At 37.8% G+C, this 12555-nt stretch overlaps 3 protein-coding genes across 3 annotated transcripts; 1 reads left to right on the forward strand and 2 right to left on the reverse strand.

Moving 5' to 3' along the window:
• Window positions 1-7: 7 nt before the first annotated feature.
• Window positions 8-5652, reverse strand: LOC100116523 (U1 small nuclear ribonucleoprotein 70 kDa). Its single transcript, XM_016986728.3, has 7 exons — window positions 5283-5652; window positions 4936-5118; window positions 4796-4858; window positions 4638-4719; window positions 1295-1535; window positions 590-939; window positions 8-501 (listed from the first exon to the last, which is right to left on the reverse strand). The coding sequence occupies exons 1-7, from the start codon at window positions 5424-5426 to the stop codon at window positions 356-358; spliced, it is 1209 nt and encodes a 402-aa protein (XP_016842217.1). The 5' UTR covers window positions 5427-5652; the 3' UTR covers window positions 8-355.
• On the forward strand, window positions 5467-8901 carry LOC100118499 (solute carrier family 35 member E2A). The gene is made up of 5 exons (XM_001602404.6): window positions 5467-6811; window positions 6895-7146; window positions 7226-7412; window positions 7488-7691; window positions 7775-8901. The coding sequence occupies exons 1-5, from the start codon at window positions 6541-6543 to the stop codon at window positions 7965-7967; spliced, it is 1107 nt and encodes a 368-aa protein (XP_001602454.2). The 5' UTR covers window positions 5467-6540; the 3' UTR covers window positions 7968-8901.
• On the reverse strand, window positions 8743-12534 carry LOC100116486 (cystathionine gamma-lyase). The gene is made up of 8 exons (XM_001601910.6): window positions 12328-12534; window positions 10653-10802; window positions 10273-10560; window positions 9974-10108; window positions 9738-9873; window positions 9502-9654; window positions 9268-9433; window positions 8743-9189 (listed from the first exon to the last, which is right to left on the reverse strand). The coding sequence occupies exons 2-8, from the start codon at window positions 10791-10793 to the stop codon at window positions 9042-9044; spliced, it is 1167 nt and encodes a 388-aa protein (XP_001601960.1). The 5' UTR covers window positions 10794-10802; window positions 12328-12534; the 3' UTR covers window positions 8743-9041.
• Between the last annotated feature and the right edge of the window lie 21 nt (window positions 12535-12555).

Here is a 12555-nt window from a genome sequence, read left to right on the forward strand (position 1 = left end):
TGTTGTATAGTTAATGATTTCATTTTTATTTGTTTCGGTATACGAATTATAATATACATTGAGTCAATAGGAGTCATCAGAAATCATACATTGCAAATTTATTTTGGACGATTCGAATCGATACTTTATTAGCACTATTGTAAGGAAGCCAATCAATTGGCTATGAGTTGGATAAATTTTATACATCAGGATAGAATGAAAATTCTTAAATCGACATATTTATAAAAAGCCCTAATCGTAATTCATAAGAATAAAAAAAAGTCCATTGCTTTGTTTAAAGTCCAATCATCGGTCACACGAGTATCACTGAGAGATGAGGAGGGAAACGAAATATGTCTCGCTGAAAAGGGTTTGTTTAGTAATCTTGATGAACCGAATCGTAATTGTAGTTATTAGGCTGATCAGGACGCTGATTCTCGGGAATCCTGTACTTCTCCTCGGGCTGATCCGCGTCTTCCTCGTATTTCACTTGAGCGAAATACATATTGTAATCAGGATAGTCTGGAAGAAAATCGAAAAAAATATAAGTAACAATGCTGAAAAGATGCGGGAAACACAAGAAGAAAAGAAAAGAAGCCAGTATAATCACCATCGAGCGGCTCCTCTTTGATTCTGATATCCTTGACATCCTCGTCGGCTCCCCTCTCAGCGCGATCAGGTCGTTCCTTGCGCTCTCTGCGTTCGCCCCGATCGCGGTCCCGTTCCCGCTTTTCGCGACGGCGGTCCCGATCGTTAGACCTAGACCTGCGTCGCTTGCGGTCGCGCTCACCTCTGTCTCGCTCGCGGTCTCTTCGCTCGCGTGGACGCTCGAGTTCCTCGATCTCCGGCTCGGGTAAGCGCTCTCGCGACCTACGTCGTTTACGGTCTCGAGATCTACTCCTAGAACGACGCTTCCTGTCGCGCGAGCGCCGACGTTCTCTGTCGATTCTGTCCCTGTCCCTGTTGAATTGAGAATAGCAAAAGGAAAAAATGCATTATTTATTTTAGATCTTTGTCTTTTTCTTCTATAAGTATATCTTTGTGAAGAGCGTCCGAAGCGCCTATAAAGTGATTATCGTTCCATGCTTTGATACTAAAAACCTTTACATGCTTCATAACAAACTTTCGGTGAAACGAGATTATAGGTAACAGATTCAATGTGCATGCGATCTGCGAGTTATAAAGAATGGCCAGTAATCGAGTTATAAAAGCTTCTAACGATATTTTCCAATTCTGTTCAATCACGTTGTTAAAACCTGCCACGTGTATAACATTTATTATCGAGTAAAATAAATAGAAGAAATATGATGCGTACCTGTCCCTGTCGGCGCCGCGTATGGCTTCGCGCTCGCGCTCCAGTCGGTAGCGTTCCCTCTCGCGCTCGTTATCCTCGCGTCCGGAGTGTTTGATATTGACGTCTGGTCCGCCTCGTCTTGTGCCACCAAGTCCGCCGCCTAGTCTTCTTGGTAACCAGCCCTTCACGGTCCTCGCCCTCTCAACATCCACCAACACTCGACGACCGTCTATTTTCTTACCATCGGCATGCTTATAAGCGGCTAAAATGGTACCAATTGCACACTTCAATTTTTTTTATTCCACCAGCCCCAATACCTGCGCCGCGCGCAACGGTCTTTTTGTTTACATTTATTAGTTATTATTATTCTTTTATATAAAAATATATATATATATATATATATATATATAGCTACATCGTTTATCGAATTCTCTTTATAATTTAACTTTTGTTTGTTCACAGGCTCACTATTGCACTCCTCTCATTTTGTCCTTTCAACTTTTTTTCTTTTCGTTTCGTCATTATCGTTACCTACTATACAGTTTCACCTTTTTTTCTCGGTGTGCGTTACACACGTGGCGATTGATAAGTAAATGATTTTGAGGCTCATTTACGAGGCGGTGACGCCAGTCGACCGAGCGGTTCTCGCTTCGGTCCTGACTGGAAAAGCTATAAGCTATAAGGTTGATGGTATGTGGTTTTTTTTCCCGAGATGTATATTAATGTATATTATTATGCATGTAATAATGCTCCTAATGTGCATGTTTACCCATGTTTTTATGTACCTGATCGGCTCGGCTAGAATGTTTGACGTTGCGGAAGGAAGAAGATAGAGATAATGTATGTTTATGCATTATTATACTTTTTACCCAATTCCGGTGCTGCTTTATTTATTTTTTTTTTTTTTTGCTAAGAATCCACCAATCACGATATCTATATGTCATCTTACCCAATGACGTTATTCTGTATTTCAATAAAATGCTCATACTGGAAAATTCAGGCTCATAAGAGATTTGCAATCTTGACTGCTAGCCCTGACTGCAGACTAAATGTCTCTGCACATGCCTGCATTCATTGTTTGTAGCAGAATTGAATGAGATTTCCAACTTGGCAACTTGGCTGAGATAAAATGTTAAGAGCAAGAGCACTGGCTGTGGAGATGCTGGAAGGATGACTGCTGTCTTGATGTCAGCAAGATTGGGCCATTGCTTTGATGCTAATAAGTATTTTGCACTTTGCACCAAGTGAGCAGGAAGTGTTTTAAGCGTTCGAATTAGGTGTCCAAGCCTACGTATGGATATTAATATGGAACATCTAATTTGATTGTCGTGAATAAAAGTAAGTACTGTGACGTTGAGTTTTAACGGAACTAAATTCCGAGAAAACGAGCGCGATTTTCACTGACTTTCTATGTACTAATCTCTTTGGGTCTCTTCTGATCTCGAGAGGGGGACAGGCTGAGGTTACAATAAATGATCACACACAACATGTTGCAGTAAGTATAACAAAAAGGTAATGAGACATTTGATAGGGCAAGAGGCTACAGGTACAAGATAATTGGATTTGACGCAAACATTGGGATTCTCAGACAATTTTGCTAGAAATAATTTATGCAAACATGTACATCGTTGGGTAGCCCAATGTGCAAATTTCTTATTGAATGTTGGTACTTACTTTCGAAAAAAAGTATAGCAAATACAAAAAATACCTACCGCGGCTACTTACGTACACGGAAGTTTTAACACAAAGCTTAGTAGTTTTGTTTAATCATAAAATGAGCTTGTAAGTTGTAATTGACTCGCGAGGACAGAATAGACTTGGACTATTCCATGAAAAGACGTCCAGTCTTCCGTTTCTTTCAATCTTCAAAGACCTTTTACTTTCGATTTACCTGGTGCGCTTTATATTGCGCGCAATTTTACTCTTTAATTATGTCAGTTTCAATTTCTCTCTTTGTTAATCAATTCTCCCGTTTTTGTCTTTTAGAATTGTTCAAGTTTCAAGTTAAATTTACTTTTTTATAAACAAATAAATATAAATTGCACAAAAAATTAGTATTCTATATCGAAATTGATAAGTAGACATTAATGGAAAATTTCAAATTTTACTTTAATACTACTACTGACTGAGGTTTGTACAAAATGGTACATGAAAAATTATCAAATCACTTTTTATCCGTTGCAAGAGTGACAAAAAAAAGAAGCCACGTTATTTTGTGATGAATATGAATTTAAAATTTTGCCTCATTGGTTTGTACTGTTTGCAGGTGCCCTAATAATTGTTTCTATTTGGCCTGATCAATTACTTTTCCGCTTACGCACCTTTTCGCAATTTTTTGTAAGAGCAATAAAGTATTAAATTTTTCTTGGCAACCAGACTGTACAATCTGCATGGTAAATTGAGAAATTGTCTCAGATATTTAAAGAGTCCCTGAACCTTTTTTGTGCAACCCAGCAATCAATTTCAATGTAGAATTCTAATTTATGATTGTCTGATTTTAACATTTCTATTATAAAAAATATGATTACAGGGAAAGTAGAGAAAGAAAAAATGAGTGAAGAAACTTCTAAAAGAATCAGTGAAAAATGACTAGCCAAATAAAAACAAATAAAATAAGTGTTATGAAACAAAGTGTATCAATATACGAAATTAAAATACTATTATCAAACTTCTTTAAGAAAGCATATCCTTAAATTTGTCAAGTGTGATTATTTTTTCTTTTAAGAAAAGTATTATTGTTCTAAGAATAATGGCAATTTGACTCTAAATTAAATTGTTGTATGCTGGATCTTACCACACATACAAACCTATCATATCAGGCAGGTTCAGGGAATTCGCATGGCATAGTGAATGTACTAATTGCCGGCAGCAGCCACAGCGCTGTACCAAGAACAAGACAAAAACTAGATTAATTAAAACCAATCAACGTATGCAACGCTTGGATTTGAGTTACCAGCATAAGATATGATTCCTGTACAAGATTCTAGAAGGAGGACCCGTACTGTCTGGTTTACATTAAATCAATGTAATATTTCACGTTATTCCCTAACCTCTGGTGCCCCAGTCCTTCTAACCAAGGCTATAGCAGATTCATTTGACTCAAACAACACACCCTCTAACCAAGGCTTCCGAACACGCTGTGCAAACAATAGGTGCATAGACCTCTTAACTTGACGTCCATGTACAAGAGTAGCTTGCCAACAATTTAAAAAAAATAAAAATAACAATAAAAAAAGTATAAAGAAACTCAGATGCCACCATCTAACAAAAAATACCCGTAGTCAAGGACATGATATTCAGGAGTTTCCACGCTAAATGGATCTTTTTCAAATAAAGCTTTTTACAGAACAAATTTCATACTTACAATGCATGTCCCTTTCATGTTCATACTCAATAAAGGCGTATCCACGTGGTTTTCCATTTATTGAATTGTGTATCACAACGATCTAAAAATAATAAAACTCAGGTGTCAAAGAATTTTTTAACAATTACAATTACTGATCATGAATTGAATCTTCTTACCTTTTTTACAGGTCCATAAACTTCAAATTCTCTTCTCAACTTGGATTCAGATGTATCGTAGTTCTGAAATTTGATCACAATGATATTAGAAGAATGGCCTAAACCTCATCGACAAGTATCAAAATAACCAGGTTACTTACTATTCTGGCTACAAAGAGTGTTTTGAAGGGATCGACAGTAACATTGGGAATGCTCGCAGGGTCCCATACTGCAATCTCCTGTTCTAGTTTGTATGCAACTTGTTCATTGCGCTCCCTCCTTCTTCTTTCTAACCTTTCTTCGCGAGTCTCTACACGCACAGGTGGAGGTGTGTCTTTGGGATCCTGCAAAGCAATGTTTTACTCAGAGTTTTTTAAAGTAAACATACCTAACCCAACCACACACCCGAAACATGCACAACGATAAAAACTTATCTCGTACTCCAAAACTATAGTAAAATGCGAATGAGAAAGAAAAATATAGAAACAAAAACAAAAATAAATCTCACCTCAAAGTTATTGAGGAACGCACCCAAGCCGACATAGCCAGCACTCTTCTTCTCGTGAGGTAATTTGTTGACTGGAGGTAAATATGGTATGGGATCGCGAGGCGCGAAGAGTGCCAACAAGTTAGGCGGCAAAAACTGCGTCATTTTTCCGCGGACTCTAAATTCTCTAAATTCTTTTTCAAAGCTCCAGGAACATCGCCGTGGCTCTGGCTCGGAAAGAGAGTAGCAGCTAATTCATTTGGACACTACACAAGTATATGTTACAAGATGGCGTGGGGCTCCTATACTCAGACTGCAGCTGAACGCGATAGGGCTTCGGGTGTGCTTGTTATTTTTGCGATGCTGCTGCTTCTGGTTCTGGGCTGCGACTGAATAGGTACAGGATAGATTGGTGCTACACATGTGTGAAAAAGTGATACAGCGTATTATGCGTCGACGCAGACTATAGAGGCGCTATGGTCGACACCTGGGGGGCCGCCTAGAGGGACTTGGAACCTGGAGGGAAAGGCAAGAGAACTCCCGGAACGATCTCGTCAGCGTCACGCTTGTTTTGATTTTAGTTACAAATATAAATTTATGTTTAATTGATTACCAAATCAAGGTTCTATTTTTAAAGTTATTGTAAAAAATGAAATGTCGCTAAGTAGTCGCTAGATTTAAAATTTTGAATTTTCGCAGATTGCTATAGTTATAAATTTAGTTTGTATGTTGGCCGCGTACAAATGATTTGGCGTACCCATCGGCATCGCTTCGCCAAAGCCTTGCGTAGCCTACCTATAAATAAACATGCCACTATATATCACTAGAAAACTAGGAATACTGGGATCCCTATGCGCAGTCACGCATACATAGGTATATATATATATATATATATACATATAGTGATATATGTAAATATATATATAACAACAGAAAACGGAGCAGACGCACTGTTTGTGAATTGCGGCATACGAGAGCATATATACGGATACAAGCCCTGCAGTGTGTATGTAGAAATAGACTCGCAAAAATATTATCTCGCTGTTGCGGAGTAATTAATGCTGTTATAAATGATTACACGGAAAAAGTCGGACGCGATAAGGGGAAGAGCACAAGCCGTACGTTTCGCGCGACATGCTCCGAAAATTATGTGATATTCGTACCACTAATGAACCTAACCTATAGTGGTATAGTAGAATACAATACAATGAATTCGGATAATAATACACAATGAAGCACCGATATTCCGTAAGATAGTTTCAAGCAATAAGACCCAGTCATGGAAAACCACTCCTCCATTCACTCGTACATGCAAGTGGCGCTCAATGCTGATGACTTGTCGATGATCTCGGCCGCCCAGGCAAAGTCGTACGGCGAAAACGCGAGCAGCCGAAACAGGGCGGAAACAGTTTTGGCCAGTAACAACAAGGGCGGCCTGACTAATCCTCGAGCTTTGTTATTTTTAATACTATGGTACATATTCAGCGGTTGTACTCTCTTCCTCAACAAGTACATTTTATCGTACATGGAAGGTGACCCAACGATATTAGGTAACTTAATGATTAATTTCCCTCTGTCTACTGCTCTGTTGACGTTGATTGCAACTGATTTACTAATGATACTTTTTGCACAGGTGCTTGTCAAATGTTGATGACTGCGGTATGCGGTTTCATACAAATGTATTTCCCCTGTGGGATGTATCAAGCAAGTCCTCGTTTGACTAGGCCCCCTGGGTTTTACAAGCACATGATACTGGTTGGATGCACCAGATTCATGACTGTAGTATTAGGACTAGTATCATTGAACTATGTTGCTGTAAGTTTTACAGAGACTATCAAGAGTAGTGCTCCACTTTTTACTGTGTTTATAAGCAGATATTTATTAGGTATTTATTTTCTGCATAATTAATCTACGTAAAATTCACAATTGTTCAAGTTTCACCAATGTTTTCTTAATCATTGCAGGTGAACATACAGGTTTTTATGTTAATTTATCTTTATTACCAGTCATGGGAGGCTTGGCCCTTTGTTCTGCAAATGAAATTAGTTTTGATTTGAGAGGATTTGTAGCTGCTATGGCTACAAATTTAACCGAGTGCTTACAAAATGTTTATTCCAAGATGTTGATTAGTGGTGATAGTTTTAAATACACGTAAGTTTTTGAATTGCAAACTCTAAAATCACGCAATTATAATTCTATAACTAGACTTTTTTTTTTAATATTTAGGCCAGCAGAACTTCAATTTTACACAAGTTTGGCATCTGTGGTAGTTCAAATACCAGCATCAATTTTGTTAGTAGACATTCCAGCCTTGAAGCATTCTCTAGATTTAAATCTACTGACAGCATTCATTATGAATGGTATATTTTTTCATTTTCAAAGTATCACAGCCTATGTACTTATGGATTATATTAGTCCAGTGACTCACAGGTAATTTCTAAAAAAATTTTATCAAAAAATTAGCCAAGTATTTGTTTATAATTAATTTAAAAATGTTTATTTTTATTTTTTAGTGTTGCTAACACAGCAAAAAGAGCTTTTTTGATATGGTTATCTATATTGTTGTTCAACAACCCCGTAACTGGTCTTTCAGCACTAGGAACGTTTTTAGTGATTGCTGGAGTTTTGCTATATAACAAAGCTCAAGAGTATGACAGATTAAAAAACCTAAGACGACGATATACATCAAAAGTCAATTTGCAATAATTATTTCTCATAGTTCAAAACTGCTTTGTCATCAACTTAAATTGTGATGTTTCATGGCCACGAAGTAAAATAGTTCATAGAAGGTCTAGGAAAATAAAACTTATAAGAACTTGCTGGCTACAAATTATCTTGGTATAAGATTAACAGATCCAAGTAATTTATAAAGTGATGTGTACAATTTTTTAAACGTTTAATAATATACGTAGAGTTAGTTTTTTGATAACAAAAAGAAAATTAAAGTAAGCAATTTTGAGATATATTAAATTAAATTATTCAATAAGCTGTAATGCAATGACCAAGATATTCCAATTATAGTCAATTTTAAAAACATCAAACGTTTAGTTGTCGTAAATCTTGGTTGTTAATTGAGCATATCAGAAAACATTAGCTAGTCAATAAAAGTGTAAAAAATATTTTATATTTTTTGATTAGTAGTTAATTAATACAAATCTCGTTGAAAGTCTGCAACTACTGTTTGTATATAATTTATTTAAATTGCGAATCATATTAATGACCAAGTATTTTTGATAGTTATAATCAAGTCGACTAAACCCTCTTAAAATACGTTACACTTATTTTGATTCTTTCTTTTTCACCTTTTTTTAAATGAAAATATTCGAAATGCACGATGTTGTACATACTTTATAATAAATACGAAATAGTTGAGTTTATTCCAAGTGAAAGTATCATTGTTTTGATTAACTTGGCTAGATTTATTTTCTGCAGAATAATGTTGGGGGTAAGCATCTGAAGAAGAAAAAATGAATATTCCAAGTAGAAAATATAACTTGTTTTTATTCTAAGTGCATGTTTTTTTTTTTAAAATAAAGTATTTTTATTGAATTCACATGATCAAGCTTGGTGTTAAACATATACTGTATACAAGATAACAGATAATAAATAATTTATATTGAGGTATCTTCTCAAAAATTCAGTATGAATCATATTGGAAGTGATTGAACAGCATGTTCACCTAAAATTAGCTAGTAACTGAACGTTGATGCTAGATAAATGTGCAGCATCGCCAAATGTTCAAGAGAATTGATTTTGATAAATGAGAAAGTTTAAAAAATGTTACAGAAGTGAAGCCTTCAAGGCTTGATCCAAATCAGCGATGAGATCCTTCACAGTCTCGATTCCAACGGATAGTCGGATGAGCTGATCGTTGATTCCGAGCTTTGCTCGTTCTTCCTCCGGCACCGACGCATGAGTCATAACGGAACTATGGAAATATTTTCACTCATCATAAACAGACCATAAAATCAAAAGCAAGCATGACTCGAAGTTTTACGACACTTACGGTAGTTCAGCTAGAGACTCGTATCCTCCAAGAGATTCGGCTAGGAAAAATATCTTGAGAGCCTTCAATAATTTATTTGAATCTCCTTTGTGATAGAATGAAATCACGCCACTGTGACCTGTCATCTGTCTGAGAGCCAGCTCGTGTTGTGGATGAGAGGGAAGATCTGGTGAATTTTAAAAGTGTAAGTAGTGCATAAATCATTTGCTTTCGCAAACAATTGAATTTTCTTACAGGGATGGAAGACTTTCGTGACCACAGGATGATCTTCCAAGAATTTGGCAACGGCAAGTCCGTTCTTGGAGTGCTGCTGCATCCTAAGCTCTAGAGTCTTGAGACTTCTGTTCACCATTGCGCAATCGAACGGCGACGGCACAATACCCATTGCTGAATGCAAGTGTACAATGGTTTAGACTAAGCATACAATGATCACAAGTTTCTAGAAGAGATAAAGCGCTAACAAGATTTACCATTTTGCGTGAAGCGCAGTTTTTCGCCGATGTCGTCTCGTCTCGTGATGGCGGAGCCCATTATTACGTCTGAGTGGCCGTTCATGTACTTGGTCAAGGAGTACACGACAATGTCCGCACCGAGTTCCAGTGGCCTCTTAAAAAAAAAACAAATGAACAAATCAGACGTCGCGCTATTGTGCTTGATTCCAATTGCGCTTGCATCGCGACTTTGTAACAAACGAATAATTGCTCACTTGGAAATAGCAGGTCACGAACGTGTTATCAACCACGATGTAAATGTCGGGCCTAATGCTCTTGGTCTTCTCGCATATGGCTTGGATATCGGCCAACTTGAGCAGTGGGTTCGTTGGGCTTTCGATCCAGACCATCTATAATCAAACGCGTCAAGTTGATTAGACACGCCAATGTAATTGCTCAAGATGATTCCATAATATATGCCATACAATGGCGCAAGATGAGAACCCAATCAAACGAACGTAAAATTCCTATCTTGTCACCTAAAAAAAGCACTCGAAAAATAATTGAAACTCACCTTGGTGTGCGGTTGGATAGCATTGATAAAGTTCTCGGTGTTAGAAGCATCGACGAACGAAGTTTTGATGTTTTGCCTGGAAGCACAGAGCTTGAAAAATCGGTTAGTACCGCCATATACGTCGTCGCCGCAGATAACATGATCGCCGGCTTCGAGAAGCGACATGAGAGTCGTGGTAGCGCCGAGTCCGGAGGAAAATACCAGACCGTGTTTTCCACCCTCCAAACTCGCCAGGCAGGCTTCCAAGCAGTTCCGACTCGGGTTACCGCTGCGGCCGTACTCAAAACCCTATATACGAGGATATGCATGTTATTTGTGGTTTTGTGAAAGAAAGGTAGTTTATTCCAAGATTTAAAGTGATATGGAAAAAAAAAATGTACCCTATGTTCAGCCGGTCCATCCTGACGAAACGTTGTGGACATAACTATCGGAGGGACGACCGCACAGTGGTTCCATTGCAGAGGATCCTGTCCCGCATGGATGGCTTTGGTTGCGAAACCTTCTTCGGAATTGATTGGCATGATTTTTTCCTGCATATGTGCAAACAACGTAACGGCTTTAAAAACAAGCGATAAATTCTTTTGTCGTTGCAAAATAAGCAAATTTCTAAATTATCTGCTGCAAACAGCATAAGTATTGTGGTTTTATCTGGAGAATTGTAAAAACACTCACTCGCTCGACAATTAAGTATATAACACAAAGATAGCGAGTATAACAAGTCAAGTGTATAAGAGATAACGCGATATTGCATTCATCAAGTCTTGCAGATTGAGCATCGGAAGCTGTCGCTCGTATATGTCAATTTTCAAAGACCTTTCACCAAGTGCAATTGTCACATTACCATCTATATTGTTGCGCGCGTATAAAGTTATGATTAAATCAAAAGCCGCGCTTAAACGCATGCGTCCGCAACGCAGCATCTATTTTAATGTCCCTTTTCTGGATCAAGTTCTAGGTCTAGGATTCAGTCGTCGGGTTGAGGCTATTATTAGAACACGCCGCACTTATTTCGCTTTTTGCTAAAAACAATCGCGCGATTGGCAAAACTTGTATTTGCAAGATTATCTCCGACGCATCGCAGAATTAACGATCGAGATTCGGGTATTATCTTGGACTGTGAGATTAGAATCTGCCGATTCCTCAGATAATAATCTCTCATTTCCGGCGCTAAGTATAATTAATACCTAATATGTATTTTTGCCACAACGTTCAAACTACTTATATCGCGACCGGTAAAAGCACGCTTCAGAGGGTGAATATACGAGTATATCTAATCGAGATTATTTTGATTAGATTATAAAAAGAAAAAGCGTGGGTAATAAACGAGATTGAGTAAGCAGTTCAGTTATTGGGTTATTAATTAACTTTGCATAAAAATGGGCACATAATAAGTTGCTATGTAAATTATTATTAAACGAATTATTACATTTCACAAGTATTTTTTGCTCATTCATTAATACATGTGTATAATATATACTTATTCGGTCTCATATCAGTGCTCAAATTATAATTGATTTTCATGAAAACGTTTCGCGTTCATAAGCGCGCTTATCACCTCGTAATTTTTTGAACTTAATTCTGTTTGCTCATAGCCATTCGAATCATCACCAAATTTCCACGCATGCCGGCCACCCTATATTATATTGTATATTGCATCATTCGCGCTTTGCTGATGTAATCTGTGTCATCAAAAAGCTGTTACATTTTATCTTCGCAACATACGCGCGCTTTAAGAATAATGTCGACGCGCGAAAGGAACGCGCGTAAAACCCAACGAATACGGAAGTTATAACGAGCAACCAGTAAAGTGTCATTAATTAATATCGATGAAATCGATAAGCAAGCGCTTGACTGTAGTCAAGTCGAGTCTGTTGTAGGTACTATACTACCCGCGAAAAAAATGTGTTACAGTTAGTTCAAATTTTTCCGTTCACGCTTTGCGCTAAATTGCACCGAATTCTGGAGTGAGACTCAACTGCTCCGAAATGCAAAATGAATGCATGCCCAGGCATACCTACATAGCGTTTATAATCGAAAACACGTGGCTTCACTAACCTTTAAAAAATGTCTAAGGGGTTACTATATAGCTGCAGCTGCGTGGCAGTGTAGGTAGACAAAAACGGTCTGGTAGTGAATCCTCCTATATACTCGACGTGTACCAGTCGGCTCGGCGGTCAGCAGACGACTAACGCTTTGCGACGGATTGACATTGACTTTCTTTTTTTAGCCGCTTGCGAACCATCTAGTAATTTAATCGCGTTACTTATGTTGGGGACTATTCGT

The sequence above is a fragment of the Nasonia vitripennis genome, chromosome 1, assembly GCF_009193385.2.
Source record: "Nasonia vitripennis strain AsymCx chromosome 1, Nvit_psr_1.1, whole genome shotgun sequence".
NCBI lineage: Eukaryota > Metazoa > Arthropoda > Insecta > Hymenoptera > Pteromalidae > Nasonia > Nasonia vitripennis.